Genomic DNA, 24,630 nt, shown 5'->3' on the forward strand with positions numbered 1-24,630 from the left:
GCCTTCTTAGCTCAGTGGTAGAGCGCGTGGCTTTTAACCACATGGTCATGGGTTCGATCCCCATAGACGGTGTTGATTTTGTCCTTTTTAATCTCTTTATACCATGGATGAATTGTTGCTAAAAAACCCGTAACGGATGGGAAATGAATATTGTAAATGAATTGTCTTTATTGGTTTTAAAATATCTATATTTCTTTGTAAATTGTCATTCAACACTCTTTAAATGGGTTATATACACTTTGTTTAAGATTTATGAATGTTATGCATTGTATTTTTACTTGAATTTATAAATATTAAAATTTTATTTTTGTAAATAGCCGTGGGTACCCGTAGATATATGTGGATATTAAAAAATATGTGGATACTCGCATAATGGATACTCATACGGATATGGATACGGTACGGGTAGAGATGTCAACGAGACGGGTAGAGTACGAGTAGTAACTCTTTCGTACCCTACTTGCTGGATAAATATCCGCCCCGTACCCGTACTCAATATCTGTGCAGGTATCCGATATGCGAGTACTCGTATGTTTTTTTAATATTCACGAGTATTTACAAAAGAAAATTTTAATATTTAAAAATAAATGTAAATTATAAATTCAAATAAAAATACAATACATAACATTTATAAATTTCACACAAAGTGAAAATAACCCATTTAAATATTGTTGAATGACAATTTACAAATAAATAGAGATTTTTTTAAAACCAATTGATAAAAAATAACCTATTCAAAATCAATGTGTTAATATTTTAATATTTTACTCATTAACTGTGGGTATCTATTTTAAATATTTATTTCCTACCTGTTGCGAGTTTTATATGCGGATTCTCGTGGGTACATATTTTTCTGACTTCCCTCATGGGTACAGATTTTTCTGACTTCCCTAGACACAGGACTGATATTTATCCAGTCCCTAGACACGGGACTGATATTTATCCAGCAGGTAGGATACGAGGAACTACTGCCCGTACCCTACCCGTCTCGTTGACATTCCTAATTAGTGGTATTTATAGTACATTTTTCGTGGAAGCAAAAGGAAAAATGATAGAAAAATACATACAGTTGGAGTTATGCATGGAATAAAGAAAAAAAGGCAATAATTATGCAATATAACTAGAAAGTAATGATGAAAGTTGGATAGAATTTAACCCCCATGATGAAAATAATTTGGTTAAATATATTTTTGGTCCCTTAATTTAGTCATTCATCTTTCGAAATACGTGAATTTAGTCATTTTAATCAAATTTTGGTAAGTTTATTTGATGTTTCGTACACATTTTAGAATTGTATTTGAGTTGATTATATTATTTGACACATTTTTGCTTTAATGTTAAGTCAAATACTATTATGAAATACACTTGAAATGTCAAATAAACTTAACAAAATTTGATTAAAAGAACTAAATTCACACATTTTGAAAGATGAAGAACTAATCTGGTCCAAAATTTCGAAATAGACTATTCCAAAATTCATTTAAAGTTAATGGAAAAAAAACATATTTAACCCAAAATAATTTGATTATTTGAATCTGATACGACTTGTTGTTCTGCCTTAAAGAAAAATGCCGGTCACACATTTTATTATATTTTCTTTCACTAACATGGACTAGAATTAGTGATTCTGAATAAGTTCGACTCAATCGTAACGGTTATGTTTACTTCGTGATTAGATACAAACAAACCAAATGAAAGAATACATACACTTCGTTCTAATGCAAAAAAAACTTGATGTCCCGAAATATTCAAGCCATCATCAGTGTTTACTTTTGTTCTATACTTATACTTTTTTCCAAGTCATAAATGCCAATAAAATTGAATAGCAAATACATTTTAACAATTAGACTAGTATTCAGAGAATTACATGTCATGAGTTCAACCATTAAGAATATGGCATGGACTAACCAAAACCCTATCAGAACTTTGAATTAAAGAACTGTCAGGCCTGTCTGTTAATGAGAGACATCAGTCACTTTGATTTCTTATTCATGCTGCAATTCTAGGAGTTTATTTCCCAAAGGTGACAAGGGTGTTCTTGCTGAGTCTATTAAATCTTCAAAATCAATCTTTCTCCCCATTGGGCTACTTGTCTTGCGACTAGACTTTCTCTTGTTTGACTGCAAAAACCAAAATAATCAAATTAATAAAGAAGCATCCATTTGTTGCATGTCATGTACAACAAAGATAAAATAAGCTTTTGTTTTCATATCTTCAAAACAAAAAAAGTGCTTCTCATATTATACAAAGATAAAATAAGCTTTTGGAATTACATGGTTTCGTCTTTATAATTATGAATAAATTTAGTCTTTCTTCGTATATAAACTAATATATGTCTGTTTCCATCGTAGAAATAACATCAACTTTTTTTTCTATGAAAAACTCTAAAAATAACTTTTTCATTCTCTTTCGCTTCTGCTAGATTTGAAACATTGAATTTTTTTGCAGGAATTGTTCTTAGAATTATTATTTTGTTAAAAAAATTATCTTTTTAAAAGGAAACTGTAACACATAGGCCAGTTATAAGCAAAGAAAGACGGTTTTCTCTACATGACAAGTCAAATGTATTAATCCGAGAGGGTTTCACCTTCGCAGAAACGCTGCCGGTATGGCTATGGCCATGTTTCCTATCAGAACCGCTATGGCTCCTTTCCATGCATCGCTTCGCCAATCTTTTATTCTCGTTATGCAACACGCTATTTTCCTCAAACAATAATTTGACCTATGGTATACCAAGTCAAATTAGTTATTTTTTATGTTCATTAACAATATGAAAATTGGAACGGTCCACGAAAGAAATCCTAACCTCATCTTCAGCTCTGTGAAGGTTAACCCTTAGATTTTCTTTATCATTTTCTAGAGATTTGACTTCAGCAACAAGACCCAAAACTCTCTGTGTTGATGGCTTCAAACTAGAAAATCCATAATAAAAAATCAGTATGAAAATCGTAAACAAGAAAACATACTGATCTTATGGTTTAGCCACAGATGTGTTTAATTGACTGGCACATGAAATAACAGCTAAAGAAGGCTCACCAGTTCCACATTGTCAGCAACTTCTTACACTGATCATTTTCACTATTTGAATTCAAGAATGCAAATGTACAAGACTCATCTGCACTAGTAACTGTTGCCAACAGGGAGTCAAGCAATTTTTCTTCATCAAGTGTTCCGGAAGAAGAATCAACCTTCAATAGAAAGTAAAAAATATCATTCATTAACATTCATGACCAAAGGACTAAAATTTGAGGAAGGCTTTGAAAGCCATTACCATTTCACAGTTAAGAAAATAGATAAAAACAAAGAAACTATAAACAAGGAAGTGAGCGTGCCTGTCTGCCAGTAACTAATCCAAGTTCAATAATATGTTTTTTAACTTAGGAATTAGCAACACCATTGTACCACACGTAGTTGTAGTTATACTGAACGAATGTTCCAGATTATTTGAACAGGGTATATTGCGGCTACAAGCAATGAAAAATTATTTCAATTTTCATGATATCAAATTCCAGGCCTCTTTCCTTTGGCTTAATAGAAACACCACCAAATTCAAACTTCAATCTAGTTCAGCACATGTACCTAGACGATAAATAAGCTAAAAATTGCAAAACAATGAATAAAATAAGTTCCAAAGTTCCTCCCAACAGATTTCACATAATCAAGTTTTAAACCCCTTCCCATCAGATATCATTCAATAATTCTCTCAAACAGTTCAGATTGGCTTTTGCATAAGAAACCAAACAAAATCTACATATGAAAAAGGATGATTTCAACTAAAAATTGATACATATACATAAACTGAAATTCCAACGAATGACCTACAACATATAAAAATTATCAGGTAGTTCAAGACACCAAGAATTCTCTATAGTCTTAGTAGGTTGGGTTCAAAATAACCCACATACTCTTTAATCAACTAAGCTAGACTACCTTTGGTTGATTAGGAACCGTGTGATTACGAAACATCTAATAATTTCTCCACACACTAGGACAGGCTTTTCTGCACTGAATTCATCTACGCTTAATGTAAGCATCACAGTTTACACAGAAACCATTCAACATTACCAATTTGGAAAAGTCTCAGTTACTTTTGTAAACCGTATAAATCAGACATTAGGAATAACCGTAGATGAGAAATCAAACAATAAAGACAAAAGAAAAACTATACTGATTCGTTTTGCTGTTTGTATTTGTTCAATTGACGCTCCAACAGACACAAATCTCGTTCCAATTCGCAAGCACGCGCGTGAGCCACCTGCGCGCGTTCATCAGCCTCGTTCCCAAACTCCATCAACGCTTCCCTATCGTGGTCGTAGAGGGCGCATTCCCGTTCCAATTTCACGCACTGCTCCACCAGTCTCTCACACTCCGCCGCCAACTTCTGATTCTCCTCAACGAACCTCTTCATCGCTTGCGCGTTCATGGTCGCCTCATTCTGCTCACAACAAAAAACTCCATAAATAAAAAAATAAAAAATAAAAAATTAATTACCAACAATTATCGTGGAAGCAAAACAGAAAAGATTACAAACTCTAGCGAGTTCGATGAGATCGTCTTTCTCCTTGAGCTTGGCGAGGAGGAAGAGGCGCTGCTGTCGGAGTTGGCGCCGCAACTCTTCGGAGGCTTGAAGCTTTGTGAGGAGGGTTTGATCCGATACGGGAAGGCCCACAATGTGGTCGATGGATTCCTTGATGTAACAGTCGATTTGTGGGGGAAGATCCATTGTTGTTGCTCAAAGTCTAAGGTAGGGTTGCGATTAAGGAAGAAAGCGATGCCACCAAAACCCCAATATTTGAGAATGGTGTATTGTGAATTGAATAGGGTTTAATTGAAATTTTGGTAGCCGTTGGGAGATTCAAATTGAACTTTGGTACCGTTGCGAGATAATGTAAGATGTAATGTTTCCTCTCTCTACCTTTACCCAGTAACCATTGTCAATTGATTGTATATACATCTCTTCCCATACACACTATGTTATTTTTAAATTTATAATAAATAAATATTTTTAATATAATATATAATAAATTACATTTAAATTTGTGAAAAATACAAACTTTGCAATATCATACGAAGTTTTTTTCGTTTTATTGTTTATGTTCGCTTTATTTTCTGTAATAGAACCATGATATCTTGTTGTGTGGCTTGTTTATTTACTCGAGTGAGAGAGGTTGTTCATTTACTCCAGTGAGAGAACGAGGTTTTCGTAAAAACAATGTTATTCAGAAAAAAAATCCATAATAAATTGTTGATTCCTTCAAAGTGATGCATATAACTTAAAGATTTGACTGACAAGTTCGTATTAAGATTTTGCAATTTCTAAAACTTATTATAGTTAAATTGTCAAAAAATTTATTGAAGAATGATGTATTATTTATTTTTATTTTTTTATGTTTAAGGAGTGTTTTCTCTTAACTAGACACATTCTCATGCCACTTTTTATCTCTCTTCTATCAACGATACTTCATAAATATTCAAAATTACTAAACAAATTACGTGCTAATATAGAATAAAAATTTTGGTTTTTTTCTTATCGTAGGGCAATTTAAACCATTGGTGTACTTTTAAAAAAAAATATCAGAAGAAGTTAGTCGTCAGAAAATGGAATGACTTTATTATGAAGAAATCGTGTGAAAGTATAACGATTTCAATTAAGTAGAGTTGAAATCATACCAAGTCACAGTGACTTTCATGTATTTGAGAGAAGTCGTCAAAGTCTGAGAAGACTTCACTTAAGTTAATTATGAGAATAAGTAAAGTCGTACTGTTATGGTAGAATTTCAGTTAAGCAAAGTCTTGTCATAATAGCACGACTTCAGTTAATTGGCAATAAGCAAAGTCATGCCATAATGACATAACGATTGGAATCAATATTTTTGTATTGGCATTGTAACTTATTGTAAATAAAATTTTTGATTTTGTTCAATTGTTTTTGATAATATTATTAAATTAAATAAAGAAGTTAAAATTTTGTTGTATAAATTATATGAGAATAAAATAGATATGAAGATGAAGAAAAGAAAAGGTTTTCTTAACAAGAAATACATGAAATAAATCATTTTTGTGGATGACATATATTAAAATTAAAGTGAAGAAAGTCTGTAAACTAAAGTAATGAGAGTTACATATATAAAATGAAATTTCACTATCTATTTGGACAATTGCTTTTGTTATGATCAATACTTCTACAAAAAGAACATTTCTTTGGTTTATTTGGTAGTGACCGGTTCATTTCGTTTTGGATACAAGTTGTAGTTCGTCTTCCTGGTTTGTTTGTCGCATGTGGGGGTCAGGGATTAAATTTGGATTAGTATAAGTAGACCAATAATCTTCATTTTGAACAAGTTGAAATTGCACCTCATAGGCCTTGAAGATATTTCGGAGACTATATAGGGTCCACAAATGTCAAAGGTTGTAAATGGAAGGATGAGCAAACAGTCATGACATGAGTGCAAGGTAGGTGAAGAGCTTGAAACTCCCCGCAATCACACCACCACTCAAATAACTTAACAATGTATGACATTGGGTGACGTCCAAATTGGGGAGTGGAAATCTCTTGAACATCAAACATTGAATTTGAGCGATAATATCTATGGACAAGGCACATGGCAGATTGTTGTTCATTTTTTCTTAATAAAGCATAAATATCCTCTGGATATTGGTGGGCAGCTTGTAACATGCATTCAATCTATGTCCTTCGTTCCACAAACCATTTTTTGGTTCGTTCAAAATTTGTTTTAACAACAGCATAAATTGGCAATGATCTTGCTCCCTTCAAAACGAAGTTCATTCATTCGGCTAAATTTGTTGTCATGTGGTCGTATCTTTTCCCCTAATCATAAGCATGGGTCCACTTTTCCAATGGTAGTTGGTCTATCCAAGAAGCTGCTTGTTGAAATCCAGCTCTCATAGCAGATACCTTTGCTTGAAGTCTAGGTATTTTCATTTCATAACCTATCACAATGCGAAAAACTTTTTGATCAAAGTTTAAATAAGAATATTCCAACTTAATATTAAACTAGTCCAGAGAAAGTAATTGATTGTAAAATCTAAACAAAAGTTTTTTGTCAAAGTTGAAATGAAAAGTTTTTAACTTAACATCAACCTAGTTAAATGAAAGTAATAAGCAATAAAATCTAATATTTTAAGAAGTGGACTTTAAATCTAACTTAACTTTACAAAATCGACTTGTAAATGAAGTTTACATATATTTATATATTATAAATTCACCTTTTATCTCTAATCAGTGTGGGATTTTGAACACCCCCCCTCACGCCAAAGCATATACCTCGAGTGTGGGACTAAACATTAATTAGTGGTTTGATAGCGATCTGATTGAGGGTGACATGATAGGTTCAACAAACAACAAATTTTTCGCTATAAGATAGGTTTCAGGTGACTTTGATAGCATCCTAAGAAAAAAAAAGTAAGTCTAACTCAACCTTACAAAACTGGTTTTGTAGGGTTGAGTTAGGCTTAACGTCTACTTATTAAGATGGTATCAAAACCATTCGAAACCTATCGTAGCAAGATTTGTTATTTGCTATATATAATTATCATGTTACTTGTTATTGAACCATCTATTAATATCTAGTCTCATGCTCGATATATATATATATATATATATATATATATATATATATATATATATATATATATATATATATATATATATATATGCCTTGACGTAAGAGGGTATGTTGGAGATCTCACATCGACTAGAAATAAGACAAACTTATAGTATATAAATTGTACAAACTTCACCTTTCAAATTGATTTTGTAAGGTTGAGTTAGTCTTAATTTTCTCTTCTTAAGAGAATGAAAGTTCTTAGTCAATGTTGAAATGAGAAGTTTTCAATTATTAGGTCAAATGAAAATTGATTGTATGATTCAACCTATCTTTATATTGATCAAATAAAATGAAAATGGTTGACCAAGTAGAAGCAAAAAGCTTCGTCAATAATAAATATTTCAAATACAATTTAATCATTAATAAATTTGTCATCAAAGACATCTTTTGATAAATTAAAAAGTGTGATATGATATCTATGTTTGTCTAGATAAATCAACATGGTGGATTGCATTATTCCTAAACAAAACTTTCAATACCTATTGAAATTAACTTACTATTTCCAATTTTTAACTCAAGTTGAAACATGTGTAATTGCTCAATTTCTTCTTATAGTCTAGTTGAGTTGACCTTGGTTTAGCTCAATTTCCCATTCAACTTTGCATCTACCTCAAGCTCTTCTTTTCTTTTTCTTTTCTAATCAACTTCAAATCGTTCTACTTTTCTTGGTCAATGTATATCTCTTCAATAACTACTGTAAAAAAGTGTTTTGACGATGGTTAAAATAGATTTTCTATTACGACTTTTGAATTAATGTTAAAAGTTTGAAATAATGATGGGTTTTGAACCTATTATTATATTTTCAAACCACGACGATTCGTTGTTTTAAAGTTATTTAAGAAAAAATAAAATAAAATTTTACAATCAAACATATAACAACAGTTCACACACATGGATGAATGGAGTGATGTGAAAAAGAAGAGGTACCACATACTAATAGAACTAGCAAAAGTACAAAAAAAAAGTAAGTGAATGTATATCTATGAAAAGAAAAAAGCAAATAAAAATAAATAAATCAAACAAAGAGAGAAAGAGACCTGACCTTATAAATGATTGTATTTGGTTGTTGAATCAAGCACACAGTTGTTATTCAATCACGTATGCTATGGATTGTATTTGGTTGTTGAATCCAAACCATGTGCCGGTTTGTGTGCGAATAGGTACATATGAAAAAGGTCGAATTGTGTTTCAGAACATTTTGATATGATTCTCCAAGTGAAATGGTAAGACGCTAAAAATGTATGAAGAATTTTAAAAAAAGAAAAGAAAAAGGAATCATGGGTTTAACCTTTAGATCTATCATGGACGGTGATTTTACATGATTTTTTTTAAAAGTGTGTGTGCATGTGCAAAGCCAGAAATGATTTTCGAACAGAAATCTAAGACCGACCTGTGTTATTTACTAAAGAAATAGAAGTTATTACAAGAAGTACGTTAGCATTTCTGCATAGATATTGCAAAACGAATCTTAGTCTCAGATTTGTCAGGCAAAAACAATAATCAGAACACAATAATAGGACAATGATAGTTTTTGACTACTAAATTTTAATAATTTTTTCTTATAACATGAGGTGTTATCTTTTAAATAGATTTAAAATATTAAAAATAAAAAAAAGGAAAAATAAAAAATTACTTAAAAGATGATACTTAAGATTATAAGAAAAAATTGTCAAAATTTAGTTGTTAAAAAAATCATTTTCCTAATATTTATGTCTATCAATTACAACTTTGATGTATTTTTACTTTGTTTTCTTCAACTCTTCTTTTTCATACAATATTATTGGCAGTGTTGGACCTACAGGTAGGACAAGAGCAAGTGCACACCTTTCATTAAAATTATTATTAAGTATATTTAAAAGAATTATTTCGTCCTCTTTAATTTTATATTTATTTTTTCCATTGACTTAATTTCTTAGATTCGTCACCGGTTATTTAATATGTATTTTGAAACAACGAGTTCATTTAAAAAGTCTTATAAACTACTGTCCACTTGAACCTGTCGTGTACATAGATAATCCAATCCTCTTGTACAGTTTCGTTGCTTTTACATTAGATTCATATGATGATGGCAAATACAATCTTTACTCCGACAATTACTTGCGTAGCCGTAGGAACATTCGGTAGATTTCCAGCTTCAAACGTTGATCATCACCTTCGATTCAACTCCAGAATCAAACACAATCGTTTCTCGGTTCCAGAAAAGATCCGAGGTTTGAGATTTCAAAACGATGACAGAAGAAAAATGTACGTAAAAATCTTAGCTTTTTATTACATTTTTTTTTGTTAGTAATTACAATTTCTTTACTCCTTCGTGCAGGAATATGGTTGTCTACTCTTGCATAATACCAGAACACTCTAATGATTCTTCTCCTGGTTATTATTGGTAATTCATTTCCTTACCAATCTCCCATCATATGTATTATTATTCACTTGTTTCTTTTCCCTTTTAGTTTAGTTTAAGTTGGCAATAACAAAGTTTGAGAAATATTCTCCAGCAGGAAACTTTGGATCCTTGGCACGATATTCTCAATACTAGCATCTTTTTTTAGGGGAAAATGGGGACCTTTGTTGCAACTGAAAGGTAAGAGATCATCTAAGTTGAACATTAGAAAAAAACAAATTAATTATTGGCATAAATTAGACCTGAAATAATTTTCATCTGATGATGTTTTTCTGCTTCTTGTGCATAGAGAAAGTTGACACAACAATACATGAAGCACATCGTGTAGTAGACATTATAGAAGAAGTGGCTGAAGAGGTAGATAAGGTGGCAGAAGAGGCTGTGAAGCATCTGCCAGAGGGAAAATTTCGCCACGCTGTAGAACTTGTTGAAAAAGTAGCTGAAAATGTCGAGAAGCGTGCCCAACGTGTTGAAGATGCATTAGAAAAGGTTTCAATCTCTATCTTGAAACAATACAAATTAAACAAAGGTTTAAATGTTTAGAAATATGAAATTATTTATTAACCAGAAATAAAAAGTAAGTAATATTCGAACATAGGCAGATCTTTGTTAGATTTTGTCACTACAAAAAGATTTTCGATTAGAGATCAATTTAAAAAAAATAATTACTTATTATAATAATCAATTTAGATATCAAATTTATAAAATTAAAAATTATTTGTGTTCACTATTATAAATAAAAAATTATAATTGATCACTAAATTTGTCACAAATTAGAAACTAAATTTTTTGGTAGTCAAAATTTTGATAACTAAATTTGAGTGACCAACTTAGAAAGTAATTATTTTGACAGCCAAAATCATAGTATCTAATTTCAGAAACCAATTTAGTGACTAATTATAATTTTTCATTCATAATAATAATTATTTTAATAATCAATAATTTTTAATTTTATATATTTAGTATCTAAAATGGTATTATAATCACAAACAATTCTTAATCACTAAAATTAATTAATATTTAAAAATTTTCTTGTAGTTCATCGGAGTTGGCTTAGTCTTACAATGACGCTATTACAAGTTGCCAAACGATAGAGTAACTTCCCTTGCTCATTAGATGAGACTTCAATAAACAGAAAATTACTTGTTTTAATCTCCAACACGCAAGTTGACAGAGTCAATTTTCGTCGCAATTGCTTTGTTCAAATCTAGCTCAAGCTATAATAACTTGCAAATTGCTATTATTACTTATTGCAGAATTTATCTATTAATTTTGGTAGTAATCAAGCTTATACTTAACACGATAATTGAGATTGGAATTTGGGTTAACGTGTAGGTTGAGAACATGGAAAAGGAGTTGGAGTCCTTCATTACTGAATCAACCACTCATCATAAAAGTAGCGTAACGACGACTTCAGAAGCAAAAGAACAGAAATAGAGAAAAACACGGTTGCTGAGCATGGCGACAATTCTTCTACTGAAAAATCAAACACCACGTTTTTACATCTTTTCTTTTTATTACAGTAACATCTAGCTTGTACAAATTTTATTCCTCAAGTTATTTCTTCTCTCACGCATAAGCTTAACATTTTCAGCAACTTGTTTCCCATGTTGAAATGAAAGATGCATACCTATCAATTAGTTATCTACAAAAGAAAAACATCACCATCAATATGGAAAGTAAACAAAAACCAAATTATGTAAAATTGTCTGTATCATAATATTTGTGTTAATATCTTAGGCTATTTGTCAATAATGAATTCATTGTATTGTTGGATAGAGTTTTAAGTAATCTCATCAAATTAACAAATTTATTCTCACTCTATTTAGCTAGACTCCTCACGTGTAATATTTAAACTACGGATAGAACCCACATGGGGTACCTAATATTATATTTGTACAAAATAAAATTATGCTATAAAATGTTTTTATTAAAGCCACGTTTAAAACAAGTATACAATGAAAGATATGTGAATGATTTAATATCCAATAGTAGTGTGAAACCTACCTAAACAAGAAAGTGAACAAAATTATTTGTTACAAAATATTTCAAATTAGAGGGCAGAGTGGGCCATCTCCTTATTCCAGGTCAATAAATATATACAAAGCACCTACAATTGTTTCTGTAAAACAATTTAAAATTTCAATCTATTAAAAACTAAAGATGTTATCGAAACTCATATTATACAATTTTTAGCATAGTTATTTAGTTACTCTCTAATCAATAGATAATAAAGTTAAATTATATAAAATTGAGATAACGTGAGAGATGATGGCGTGCATGAAGAAACCGAGTTACCTTAATCAATAGATTTTCCTCGTGGAGCTATATAGCTTCTTTTTCTATCACAAACACCGACATCATTGGTTTATTCATATGATATAACATGGCGGTTGAATAGTATTACCTACTAATTAGAAGTGACAAAGTTGTATAATAAAAACGTTGTACCATTCTGGTCTACGTTCGTTATCCATATAAACCTTTCCATCGTCTTATCCAGTTGATCAATAGTCTTATAAAGCTTCCATCATCCTCATTGAGAAACTCTAGTTATCTTCGGAATTGAATGTATTGAATTCATTCACATAATGGCAAATACAAGCTTTGCTCAAAAGTGTACTTTCATGGTATGTCAAGCTTCAAAGGTCGATCATCATCACCCTTTTCATCCTTTTCGATTCAACTCCAAAGTCAAACTTAAGGGTTTATCAGTTCAACAACAGAACTTGGGTTTGAGGTTCCAAAAAGAAAGCACAAGAAATATGTAAGTATAATCCTCGTACAGTTTTTTTCTTGGACAATGTTATTTTATGACGCTCAAAATTTCTTTAAACTCATTTTTATCTTATGTTTAGCTACTTTTCACTTTTTCTTTACAAATACAAAAGTTTACTCTTTTTTTTTTATGATTATTTTATCTATGAATGTCAAAATGTTGTCAAATAGTATCAAACAATTTTTTTCGATTTTTTCAGGAGCATGATTGTGTACTCCAGCATACCACCCCCATCTGATTCTTCTCATGGTGATTGGTAATTCATCAACCTCCTAACTTTGATTTGATTCAGAAGTTTTGAATGCACAAAGTTGATACAGCTTGGACTAATATATTGTGATGGCTCAATCTGTTACATGTCTGAAAATGATGGCATGATCTCTAAAATAATGTGTTTGTGATTTTAACTAATACTAATGCGATATGCATGCGAGATTTTCATTTACGATGAAAGGTAAAAAAAGAAACTTCTTACTTACGTAAAAGTTAATTAGATAGTGATGTTTAGAATGTACAATAATTTCTCCGCCACTATCATGTTCTAAATCTGCGATTAACAGAGTTTAAGAAAAGACATTATTATCTGACAGGAATGTTTGGATCATTGGAACAATAATCACTGCACTTCTATCATTTACAAGGGGCAAATGGGGACCTTTGGTACAATTCAAAGGTAATAAAAATAATAAGAACCCTGTTAATTATAACGTTAAAAGGAACTATTTCTCAGAATTATAGTAGAAATTTTTATCTTTGTACAGAAAAAATTGAGACAACAATAGAGGAAGCAGAACGTGTGGCAGATATAGTAGAAGAAGTGGCTGAGGAAGTGGAGAAGGTTGCGAAAGGGGTTGTGAAGCATCTTCCCGAAGGAAAACTTCAGAATGCTGCTGAATTAGTTGAAAATGCAGCTGAAAATGTATACCAGCATGCCCAAAATGCAGAAGATCTGTTAGAAAAGGTTTTAATCTTTTAATTCAAACACAATTATGCATAAATTGATGCCTTCCTTTATATTCTTCTAATTAAAACCTTGTACATATAATTCAAAATCATGTGAATATAATTATAATAGCCCATGTTAGGTACCCTTTGAATTATCAGCCGTTGAAAATTCAAAGTAAAAAAGTCAAATATAGTGGTAGGTTAGATAAACCTGAGATATATATGGATTATCTCATTTGAATTAGTCTTGCAATTTTACAATATTAAAAAAATTATATATGTTAATATTGCTGAGTTTGCATTAGCAAGAGAAAACATTTGGAAATATTAAGATTTAACACGCAAGATGTCCCAAACTCAATTTTTCAGTCAATACCTTTTTCAGTCAATTTTTCAGTCAATGCAGATGTTATCATCTTGAGAAAATGTATAATTTAATTATTAATTATATGTTGAGCACTAATTTTATTTTTACTAGAAAAACGTATTGTTCATGATTTGAATGAGATTCGTGATGATATGATATATCAGATAAAATTAATATTTAGCTCTTGCTACAGTATGAAGCATCTTTTTGAAGGGTAATGAAAAATTTAGACATGAATATGTAAGATTATAGTGTGTGATGAGGTGGATGAGAGATAACAAGATAAAATTGCAGGTAGAAGAATTGGAAAAGGAAGTGGATTCCTTCTTTGAATCAACTACTCTTAAAGAGGAAAGTGTTGTCCCCACTACAGATTCAAGAGATCCAAAATAGAGTAAATCAATGTCGCAGATCCATCATTTTAGCATGTAATGACTCTTATATGTTACTCTATACTATTATAATTCTTATCTATATTATTATTATTATAATGAAGATTCTTCTTTTATGTTCACATTTTATTTTTTATTTTACTTTTTAAGTATTATTTTTAAATCAATTTTACCAATTTTATATTTTAAGTGACGGTTTCTTTTTTTAAATTTAACGAATTCTTTTCAAGTTTAATCATTTTTTTAATTGGACTAACTATTTATAATAAAAAATTATCTACAAAATAAAAAAAAATCATCTACAATAAAATTGTAAATATTTAATTATATTTTATTATAAAAAAAAAGTGACATACATACAGTGCGTGTATTTTTATTATTTAGCTGCTTGTATACTTTTTTTCATCTCCTTCTATATTTTTTTTAGAATTTATTAACTTTGGTTTGTAATCGGAAATAATTCAATTTCACACTTTTAATGAATCAAATCTAATTTCAGATTGTATCAATAAATGTTAGAATATTCAAAAATATTTTATACAACTAAAATCACTTTTTAAGTCATTTTTATTTCACAAACTCATTAAGCCTAATTATCATAAATTCTAATTAAATTAATCTTTTAAGCACAACAATCAATTAAAATTCTATAATTAAACATTGAACGAAGGCAAAAATATATGCACTCATCAATTATCCTCCTAGTTGAGTGTTTCACTCTAGGAAACCTTGTAAACTTTACTTAGTTTTGTATTTTGTTTCTAATCATTATGTACACACAATTAGCATGGATCACTAAGGTTTTTGTAGGGTTGTAATTTGGTTGACCAACTTCAGTACTGGCCTTTTGTACAATTTCTATTCTTTTATATGTTTGGTCAGCTTTAGTACTAGCCTTTTGTATCTAAGGTTGTGGCTATGGTTGTTGTTGTGGTGGCTTTGTTTCAGTTGTTGCAGTAGGTTCAAAATTTGTTAGACTGGCCTCCCTTTGAAGGAATGGACTATCCCTAGGCCATGCCATAAATTGCTATCAAATATGACCTCACCAATAAGGTCTTCCCTAACTTGAGATGGAAAGGGTGTCCTCTCTTCAGATGATACTTCTAGCATGAGGCTATTTACATAACACAGCAAACATAATTTTAAACATTGAGAATACACAGGTGATTTCGCAGTTCATTCCATCACTATCATATGCACAGTTCAAAATCACAAAGATAATGCAAAGGCAAATTAGTATTCAAGTTTACATCTTGACATAATATTTACATTAAGAGCATCTCTATTTAGACTCATAGCATTGTATTCCTACTCTACTATAGTTTTTATTTCTCCACTCAATGCCTAAAACCAAGACATTAGTTCTCTATTATACAAAATAAGATTGTGGGTTGGCTCCATTCTTAGTGCTTAAGCAGTAGAGGATTCCTTATTTGGAGGATTTCCTTGACCAGAAGTTTCCTTCGTGGCTTCCACCATACTTGATGCTTAACCTATACAATCTGCCTTTCAATGCTATATAACAGTTATGGGGCTTATCTGCAAAGTGTTCAATTCCTTATAAAATTCACTATAAGTCATCAAATTTTCATTAAATTCACAATGTTTTAATTCTCATTATCCCATTATGGAATCCTAAGCTAAAGAGGGTTGATTTTCTCAATAATATGGAGATTTCATTCAATTTAAGTGCCAAAGACATGTACCAAATTAGGCAAAATAGATCATTATCAACCAACAACACGAGATTGATTTCTCTAACCTCAAACCTTCAATTGACAATCCAAATGGTGAAAATGAAGAACAATATACCTTGAACTTACAATCAAAATTTCTAGCCAATGCAACAGTAAATGAAGAAGGAATTACAATTTTTTTGAGGTGACTCATAGAATATACCGACAAATTTATTCTCTCTTTTCTCTTTTTTGAGGATTGCAAAAATACACTATCTCTTTACCTAAAATACCCCTCTCCACTTAGATTAATAAGTGAGGCAAAATGGATTTGACTAGGTTGGACTTTTTACACACATAGTTGGGAATCTAACCCAACACATATCCTCTCTTACAACTATATGGAGGTGACCGCCAATTCGGCAATCTCACTACAAGCTTCAATCTTCTTCCTTGGTAGTGCCTTAATCATCATATCAACACCATTGTCTTCTATATGAAATTTATCCAACTCTAACAACTTATCATCCAAAGCATCATATATCGAATAATACCTCACATCAATATGTTTGGACTTATAATGGAAAGTTGGATTCTTACCGAGATAGATAACACTTTGACTATCCCCAAAATAATGGATAGTTGTTATACACAAAACCAAGTTATTATAGGAATTTATTTGCTTTTGTAAAGGTAATGAACTTTGCTTCTATCGAAGACAATGCTACACACCTTTATAGCCTTGATTGTCAAGCCACAACTCCCCCGCAAACTTAACCAAATAGCATGAAATGTACTTTAGAGAATCAATGTCCCCAACCATATTTGAGTCTGAGTAACCCGTTAAAGTAGGTTTATCACAAACAAAACAAAGCCTTCAATCACTAGTACCATGAAGATACCTCAAAATCCATTTCACATTATTCTAATGCTCTTTACCAGGATTTGACAGAAATTGACTGATTATACGAACAACAGGTGCAATATTTTGTCGTGTACATATTGTTGCATACATCAAATTGCCCACTACAAATGCATAAGGGACTATGCTTATTTATGTCTTCTCAGCTTCATTTGAAGACTCTATTTAACACTTAGTTTAAAATGAGTAGCAAGAGAAGTGCTCATAGCTTTAACTTTTTCTATCTGGAATCTATGCAACACTTTAATGTAGTGCTCTTGTGATAGATAAATCTTCTTTTCTCTTATATAATGTGAGATACTTAAGCCAATAATCTTTTTAGCAATTCTCAAATCTTCCATGAAAAAAGACTCACCAAGTCTCTAATTCTGGAAATATTTTTCCCAACGATAAGTATGTCATCAACATACAACAATAGGATAATAAATTCATCATTAGAGAACTTTTTAATAAAGACACAATGATCAGAAGTAATCCTTTTATAATATTGATTACACATAAATGATTCAAACTTCTTGTACCACTATCTTGGAGCCTGCCTTAAACCATATAGACTCTTCCTCATTCTACACACACAATCTTCCTTGCCTTCAACAAGAAAGTCATCAATTTGTTTCATGTAAATATCTTCCTCTAAATTACCATGAAGGAAAGTTATCTTCACATCTACTCAACCTATAAACAAGAATAACAACTAAACTTAGCACAGTACTAATGGATGACATTCACCACATGTGAGAAAATCTCATTGAAATCAACACATTTTTTCTGTCTAAACCCTTTCATGACTAATTTGGCCTCGTACCTTGGAAATATATAATTAGCATCTTACTTCACCTTGAAAAACCACTCATTCTCTAAATTTTTTTTTTCCTTAGACAATTTCACCAAGTCATGAGTGTGATTATCATGTAAATATTTTATCTCATCTTGCATTTCATCCAACCAATTTTTGGTTTCTTCACTATCCAAAGCTTAATCAAAACACTCGGGTTCTCCACCATTAATCAAGGTTACATACTAATCAAAAGGATACATGGAAGATGGTTTTATCAGCCTATTGGACCTTTTGGTAGGAACTTGTGGTAATTTAGGTGTATAACGATATCATCATAAGCATCATCAATTTGAAACTATACTCTATCTCCAACCTATTGATCATCAACATCACCATGTTGTTCATCCTCTTTAGCATCAATCTCAACTTTATTCAGATTGTGAACAGGTAACTGCATTGGATTACCCTCAATTAGATTACTATCTTTCTCAGGTGTAGTCTTTTATACCTTGTTAATGTCTTCAATTGTTTGGTCCTCCATGAATTGCACACCACGACTTCGAACTAGTGTATTCTCTATAGGATCATACAACTTGTATCCACATTCATCATATTCATAACCAATAAAGATACATTGTCTTCCCGTACACACAAAACATTGTTAGCTTTCTTAATCACTAAAATACCATAAAATGCTAAATTCTAAAATGGGTTTTTATCAAGTACTCACCATTATTATCAATACGGATACATTTAGCTTCGTGCTTGATTGTCTTTCAACCAAAACATGAAATTCGTTGAAGTTTTCAAGTACTTGATCTTTTTACTGAATTACATAGACCCATAGCTTCCTAAAACAATCATAAATAAAAGTAACAAAGTAAAGTGCACCATTAAACGTCTTTACCTTTAATGGGCCACAAACATCATAATTCACCAACTTTGACTTCCTTAAAGAAGGATGTTTCTTGAAGGATACTCTGGTTTGTTTACCTTCAATGAGAACATTTCTCCAACTCAACACTCTTCAATCCCAAAAGTACATAATTTTTTACTAAGTAATTAAGCCTTTTTTCTCATTTATATTACCAATCCTTCGATGCCACAAAGATGCTTGCATATTGTCAACACCTAATTTCGTCCGGCTTAATAAAAATCCTTTTAAAAAATAAATAAACAAATAAAATAATAATAAAAATAAAATAGGTTTAATAAAAAAAATAAATTAAAGTTTCTTTGAAATTTTAATTTCCTTTAAAATAAAAAATAAATAAATAAATAAATAAAGGAAAAAGAAAAAAGAAAAGTTTTGTGTGATTAAGTCCAATCCTTTTATGACATTTCGTGATTTCGGTGGCAACACATACATATAGCATTCACGCTATCTTTAGCAACCAAAGCTTTGAACCAATACAATTTAGAATTTTGCTCCCCCTATATAGCCATTACCAAGTTACTTTTAGTGAGTTTCCTTTTACCAAAACCAAAGTGATTGTCATAATCATTATCATCAATCAAATGTGTTGAGATTACATTAAAAAAAACATTTAGAGCATGTTTGACTCGTCTGAGTAGTAATTGCACTCCCAACACCAACAACCTTTGACACAACATCATTACCTGTCTTCAACACTCCAAAATCACCAAAAGTGTAAGATGTGAAGAAATACTTCCTCGATGTAACGTGTAGTGTAAAACCACTATGAATAATCCACGTGCTCTCATCATATACAAGATTAATAGACTCATAGTCATGAAGACGAACAAGATCACCGCATGTGGTAGTTGTAGTAATATGATCATCATCATCATCATGATCATTCTCTTTTTGTTTGCTCTTTTTGTCTTTGTTCTCCTTTCTCCTCCTAAAGTAGTATTTTTTTAATGTGCCCTATTTTATTACAATAATGACACTCCACATTCTTATATCTCGACTTGAACTTGCTACTCTTTTGTCTACCATCCTTCGGTTCCTTTTTCTGACTTCCCCCTATTTTTTGTGACAAGCACCTTAGACTGAGATTAAGAACTATGTGTCTTCCTTCTCATATCTTCATTGAAAGCATCACTTTGTTCCATTTGGAAAGAAACAATGCCATTAGGGACTGAGTATATATAATCAAAACTTGAAATATCTCCTAAGACCCTGGTAAAGTATTCAATAGCCATAGTCCCAAAACTTCATCATCAAAGTTGATACTCATTCCTGATGGCTAATGTAGGAGACCTTGAAATTAATTTAAATGATAGAAAATGGAAGAATTCTCCCTGTACCTCTAATTCATCAAGCAATTCAACAAATATAATTTATTGTTGCCTAACTTATAAGCATACAAAGACTTAATCTTCTCCCCTAAACTTCTAGCATGTCATCTACATTGAATAAAACCACACACCTATTGGTGCTCAACTTTTGGGTAGTAAAGACGAAAATATGCAATTTCTTCACAAACAACAAATCTTTCATCTTATCCTTGTGCAAATGATAATTTGTACCATTTAAAACAATTGTCATTGTATTTGCTCCATCATTGAAGCAAGTAAATATAACTCTAAACCAAGGAGCTTTGATATCACTTTGATAGGGGAAACAATAACAACAACCACATATACTAAAGTATGCAACAAAAATAATTCCCCCAAACTTGAAAGAATATACGTGGAGCAACAACAAAATAAAATTGCAATAATAATCACACAAAAAGAACACCAATAATTTTAATATGACAAAACCATCTTAATGTGGGAAGTAGAAATCCATGGACACAAGCTGGTAAATCAGGCTCCACTAAAATCAAATATAGGTATAAGAGAGTCAAATTAAAAGCACAAACAAGTGCCTATGACTAGCTAATACATCAAAGCAATAATACTCTCAAATATGAAGAACAAAGAAAGAAAAACCTAAAATAGAGAACAATGTGATATTGATTTTTCTAACCTCATACCCACAATTGATGATCTCAACGGTCAAAGTGAATAACATTATTCTTCGAACTTGCTGTCAAAATTTCAACACCATCCAACAAAGCAGAAATGTTAGTGCGGTGGCTTGGTGCATATGCCAACAAATTTGCTCTCTTTTTTCTCTCTTCCAAGGACTGTGAAAAAACACTCTCTCTTGACCTTCAAAAACCTTCTCCACTTGGTAAAAATATTGAGACCAAATGAGCTTGACTAGGCTAAACTTTAGTTAAAGCTTCTTACACGCCATCAAATTTCACCTCTCACCACATCAAAATATTCCAAAAAATATTTTTTGCAAAAAGGAGTGTTAATTTCCGAAAAAACAAATTCTGGAATATTGTTTATTGTGTTCCAAAAATTAAATTCCGAAACTGATATGAGAAGTAATAGGGTATAGGAAGAAAATGATAGAGTGTGGGAAGTAATGGCCTTAGACCTTTTAGACACCCAACCCATAAAATAACAAGTAATTCAAAAATAGTTATATTTGACTCCTTTTAGTTTGGTAAAGTCATTTTCTATTCTCGTTTATGGCGCTTGCTGAGGAGTATGTTCAGGGTAATGGGATTATAAAAATGGAGAGCAACTTATGAGCTATAAATGATTATAAAGTATCACGGATATAATATATAATTATTAATTGATTAGAATATCCGTAACAAGTCTTCTATTTAAACAAAACTATTTAAATTTAAGAAAAAGAAAAAGGCCACGAATTCCACTAGCAATCACTACCTCAAGCTTTTCAATATCAATTCGTTGAATTTATTTTGTTTTGAGCTTTGAATACGATTACTGAATTAATTTACCAAACTTTAAGATGGGATATGGCTATCATGATAAAGACTTTATACCAACAATTTGCAAGTACTCCTAATATATTCATACTTTTAAAAAGAGTAATGATGTTTTTATTGAATCTTCAAGTGATATTTAAATTTAATTATTGTAAAGCTAATTAAGATCAGAAGGTTCGTATTTACCATTATTCTAACATTGATAACGATCCATCATCCATTATTTTAAACCTTAATTGGTGAAGTATTTCCTTAAAAATAGCCTTATTCTTTTTATTAGAAATTTCTAACAAATGTTTTGCTACATAGCTTTTAATTTTGAAAGAGAATCACCAACATGTACCGATATAAAATTAGAAGTGATCAGTAATTATCAAATATTTATTAAAATTTATAAAAAATAAAAAACTTGGTATATTTTATTTCTTATATGATGAGCATTTTGTATTAATTCTGTGGATTTTTAAATCTAACTTTACCTAACAAAAAAAGTGTTAGAAGTATGGTAAAAAGTGTTTTCCTTAGTTTTTGTTAGACGAAATTACCAAGGAGCTTGAACAAATATGTATGATAGGGCCAAATTATGATACCTGAACTCTTTGAAAAATGTTTATTGGTGAGACTTGAACTACTCTAATTTGTTACTTGTTTAATGCACCAACCAAACAAGATAAGGAGGATCTTTCAACCTTATTACAGATTACCAAACCCAACAAACACCTAAATAGTTTCCTAAACCTTCGAAAGAGACAGCAAAACAAAGAAAAATATTCCTTCTCTTTTAATCCAAACAAAATCCATCTCACGCTTAACCCTATTTTTCATTTTCTCTATGTCCCTTTGCGTCCCTAAATTTCTTCATAAAACACACTTCAATGGCCAAAAAACTCAGAAAACTCTTCCCAGATGAAACAACAACCTCAAACCAAACCCAAACACAAGATTGCTATGGCTTATGCGACCCTGCATGCCCTTACAACTGCTACACTAACCAAGACTACTTCTTGTCTCCACCACCACCATTTGTTTCACCATCAACACAAGTTAACCACATATCCTCCTACGTGATCATCCTCGGAACTCTCTTCGCTGTCGTTTTTGTTGTCCTAGGTTTCTACGTGATCAAAGTGAAGTGCTATGCTGCATGGTGTGGGTGGCGGCTCAACGGGTCCCTTCCTTCTCAATCAGACACCACCACCGAGGAGTTTCTCCATGAGAACCAAGTTGACCACCCCGTGTGGCTCATTGCCACGGTGGGGTTGCAACAATCCATCATAAACTCCATCACGGTGTGCAAGTACAAAAGCAACGAAGGGTTGGTTGAAGGAACCGAGTGTTCGGTGTGTTTGAACGAGTTCCAAGAGGAAGAGACCTTGAGACTCTTGCCAAAGTGCAACCATGCTTTTCACATCCCTTGTATTGACACTTGGTTGAGATCACACACCAATTGTCCTCTTTGTCGCGCAGGTATTGTCTCTAGCAGTGTTATTTCTGAAGCACCCGTGTCGAATTTGGAGCACGAGAATGCAAATTTGGGAAGAAATCAAGAGACCCTTATGGAGAATTCAAGGAATGAAGGCTCGTTAAACAGCAACACGGTTGCAGGGGAATCAAGTGAAGCACTAGAGTTGGTTGATGAATCAAATTCTAAGGATCGCGTGCATGATCAAACTCAGAACCATCACGTTCTGGAAATTGAGATTCACACAGAAATGGGGTCTGTTTCAACCACAGAATCTGAAAGCCATCATGTTGGTGATGAACATAAACATGTTAATCGACGGAAGCAAGAGCAAGATGGTGATTACCACCCAAAAACGTGTAAAACAATGCGTCGTTGTTCCTCTATTGAAGAGTGTTTGCATTTAAGCCCGGTATCCATGAAAAGATCATTCTCCTGCAATGGAAGGATTCTAACTTCCAGAGGTTGCATGACTCTAAACTCTATGCTCCATTCATCTCTGCCAGAATTTTCAATCTGTTAGAGACGAACATAGCATGACATGAGATACTGTTATTCATCAGTATCATGAAATATGATGTTCATTTTACTACTCTCAGAATTTTGAGGGCACCCTTCGTAGGTTGGAGTTTGAACACGGACATGGTGTACACAGCAAATTGGGAAAGAGAAAGAGGTTTGATTGTGAAGAATAAAATGTTAATTGTAATTGAAGTTTTAGCAAGTGATGGGACATGTGAAAGTAACTATGCTGTGCGCTATACCACAAATCAAAATGTTCAACGGCACTGCACAACATAACAGGTTTGCTCCTACAAAAGGGAATGAGGCACACTAAGTGCTCTTTTTTTTGGTTCTACATCGTGTGTTAGTAAAAGTTTTTGATTTTTCCCACATGATATTGTGGTATGCTATCGTAGTCCTACATAAGAAATTGGATATGATAAAGCACAACCAGGTCATCATTATGTAATTGAAGTGGACCAAAATAAATTTGCATTGATGTCTGTGATTACTGTATTACAAATGTGCAGATCATAAGAACATAAGAAGAAAGCAAAGTTTTAAATTGTAAATATGTTTTTTATCAGTGACAAATTATTAGGTTATGGATCATTCTATGTCTGTAGCCCAACTAATTTACGCCGTATATACTGTTGAATATTTTAATTTGTGATAAAACAAAGTAAAAGTTAATTAGTAGCATTCTATAACTTACATGAAAATTGGATAAAATCATGGTAATCTTGAATCATTCAGTAGTTTTTCATGACATGTTCTGAAATTGCAGTTTCAAATTGTACAAATGCAAGGAAGAATTTAGAAGTTTGTAATAAAAACAAAGTGATATATCTCCTTATTGAACGAATACTTCTTAGATTTATTTATCACACTTTTCATTTTTCTTCTAGATCAACAAAAAAATTTAACTGTATTAATTTGATGTAAACTATTTGATTTTTTTAATTTACTACAAAAAAAAATGTTTCACTAGCGACCCATAGAAGACAGCGAT

At 31.6% G+C, this 24,630-nt stretch overlaps 4 protein-coding genes and 1 non-coding gene across 6 annotated transcripts; 4 read left to right on the top strand and 1 right to left on the bottom strand.

Moving 5' to 3' along the window:
* TRNAK-UUU (transfer RNA lysine (anticodon UUU)) lies at positions 1-72 on the top strand. The gene has a single exon. It is a non-coding gene; the product is annotated as a tRNA-Lys (tRNA).
* Positions 73-1,745: 1,673 nt separating this feature from the next.
* Positions 1,746-4,919, bottom strand: LOC114193885 (uncharacterized). The gene is made up of 6 exons (XM_028083858.2): positions 4,532-4,919; positions 4,169-4,435; positions 3,037-3,188; positions 2,807-2,912; positions 2,588-2,722; positions 1,746-2,120 (listed from the first exon to the last, which is right to left on the bottom strand). The coding sequence occupies exons 1-6, from the start codon at positions 4,721-4,723 to the stop codon at positions 1,986-1,988; spliced, it is 987 nt and encodes a 328-aa protein (XP_027939659.1). The 5' UTR covers positions 4,724-4,919; the 3' UTR covers positions 1,746-1,985.
* A 4,678-nt stretch (positions 4,920-9,597) lies between these two features.
* LOC114195205 (uncharacterized) lies at positions 9,598-11,601 on the top strand. Of its 2 annotated transcripts, none has more exons than XM_028085596.2 (5): positions 9,598-9,872; positions 9,946-10,011; positions 10,124-10,209; positions 10,319-10,518; positions 11,365-11,601. In XM_028085596.2, the coding sequence occupies exons 1-5, from the start codon at positions 9,688-9,690 to the stop codon at positions 11,464-11,466; spliced, it is 639 nt and encodes a 212-aa protein (XP_027941397.1). In that variant the 5' UTR covers positions 9,598-9,687; the 3' UTR covers positions 11,467-11,601. The 2 variants fall into 2 exon arrangements, with proteins under 2 accessions (XP_027941397.1, XP_027941398.1); XM_028085597.2 differs by having other exon boundaries at positions 10,127-10,209.
* A 734-nt stretch (positions 11,602-12,335) lies between these two features.
* Positions 12,336-14,622, top strand: LOC114195351 (uncharacterized). The gene is made up of 5 exons (XM_028085781.2): positions 12,336-12,796; positions 13,008-13,064; positions 13,399-13,481; positions 13,570-13,769; positions 14,415-14,622. Exons 1-5 carry the CDS (start codon positions 12,621-12,623, stop codon positions 14,511-14,513), a joined length of 615 nt encoding a protein of 204 aa, XP_027941582.2. The 5' UTR covers positions 12,336-12,620; the 3' UTR covers positions 14,514-14,622.
* A 7,814-nt stretch (positions 14,623-22,436) lies between these two features.
* Positions 22,437-24,134, top strand: LOC114193502 (RING-H2 finger protein ATL54-like). The gene has a single exon (XM_028083329.2). It carries the CDS (start codon positions 22,528-22,530, stop codon positions 23,635-23,637), a length of 1,110 nt encoding a protein of 369 aa, XP_027939130.2. The 5' UTR covers positions 22,437-22,527; the 3' UTR covers positions 23,638-24,134.
* Positions 24,135-24,630: the final 496 nt, after the last annotated feature.

Source organism: Vigna unguiculata, chromosome 8, assembly GCF_037176805.1.
Source record: "Vigna unguiculata cultivar grain cowpea cultivar isolate G323 ecotype 2 chromosome 8, ASM3717680v1, whole genome shotgun sequence".
In the NCBI taxonomy this organism is placed as follows: Eukaryota; Viridiplantae; Streptophyta; class Magnoliopsida; order Fabales; family Fabaceae; genus Vigna; species Vigna unguiculata.

What these genes read in the sequence shown, in the direction of transcription:
- LOC114193885 (XM_028083858.2), bottom strand. Translation starts at nt 4,723, where the DNA reads ATGGATCTTCCCCCACAAATCGACTGTTACATCAAGGAATCCATCGAC. An exon ending in ATCTCATCGAACTCGCTAGA is followed by an intron (nt 4,436 to 4,531) that starts GTTTGTAATCTT and finishes TGTTGTGAGCAG; the next exon opens with AATGAGGCGACCATGAACGC. An exon ending in CCGGCAGCGTTTCTGCGAAG is followed by an intron (nt 2,121 to 2,587) that starts GTGAAACCCTCT and finishes TGGTTTTTGCAG; the next exon opens with TCAAACAAGAGAAAGTCTAG.
- LOC114195205 (XM_028085596.2), top strand. Translation starts at nt 9,688, where the DNA reads ATGATGATGGCAAATACAATCTTTACTCCGACAATTACTTGCGTAGCC. An exon ending in ACCTTTGTTGCAACTGAAAG is followed by an intron (nt 10,210 to 10,318) that starts GTAAGAGATCAT and finishes TCTTGTGCATAG; the next exon opens with AGAAAGTTGACACAACAATA. An exon ending in TTGAAGATGCATTAGAAAAG is followed by an intron (nt 10,519 to 11,364) that starts GTTTCAATCTCT and finishes GTTAACGTGTAG; the next exon opens with GTTGAGAACATGGAAAAGGA.
- LOC114195351 (XM_028085781.2), top strand. Translation starts at nt 12,621, where the DNA reads ATGGCAAATACAAGCTTTGCTCAAAAGTGTACTTTCATGGTATGTCAA. An exon ending in ACCTTTGGTACAATTCAAAG is followed by an intron (nt 13,482 to 13,569) that starts GTAATAAAAATA and finishes ATCTTTGTACAG; the next exon opens with AAAAAATTGAGACAACAATA. An exon ending in CAGAAGATCTGTTAGAAAAG is followed by an intron (nt 13,770 to 14,414) that starts GTTTTAATCTTT and finishes ATAAAATTGCAG; the next exon opens with GTAGAAGAATTGGAAAAGGA.
- LOC114193502 (XM_028083329.2), top strand. Translation starts at nt 22,528, where the DNA reads ATGGCCAAAAAACTCAGAAAACTCTTCCCAGATGAAACAACAACCTCA.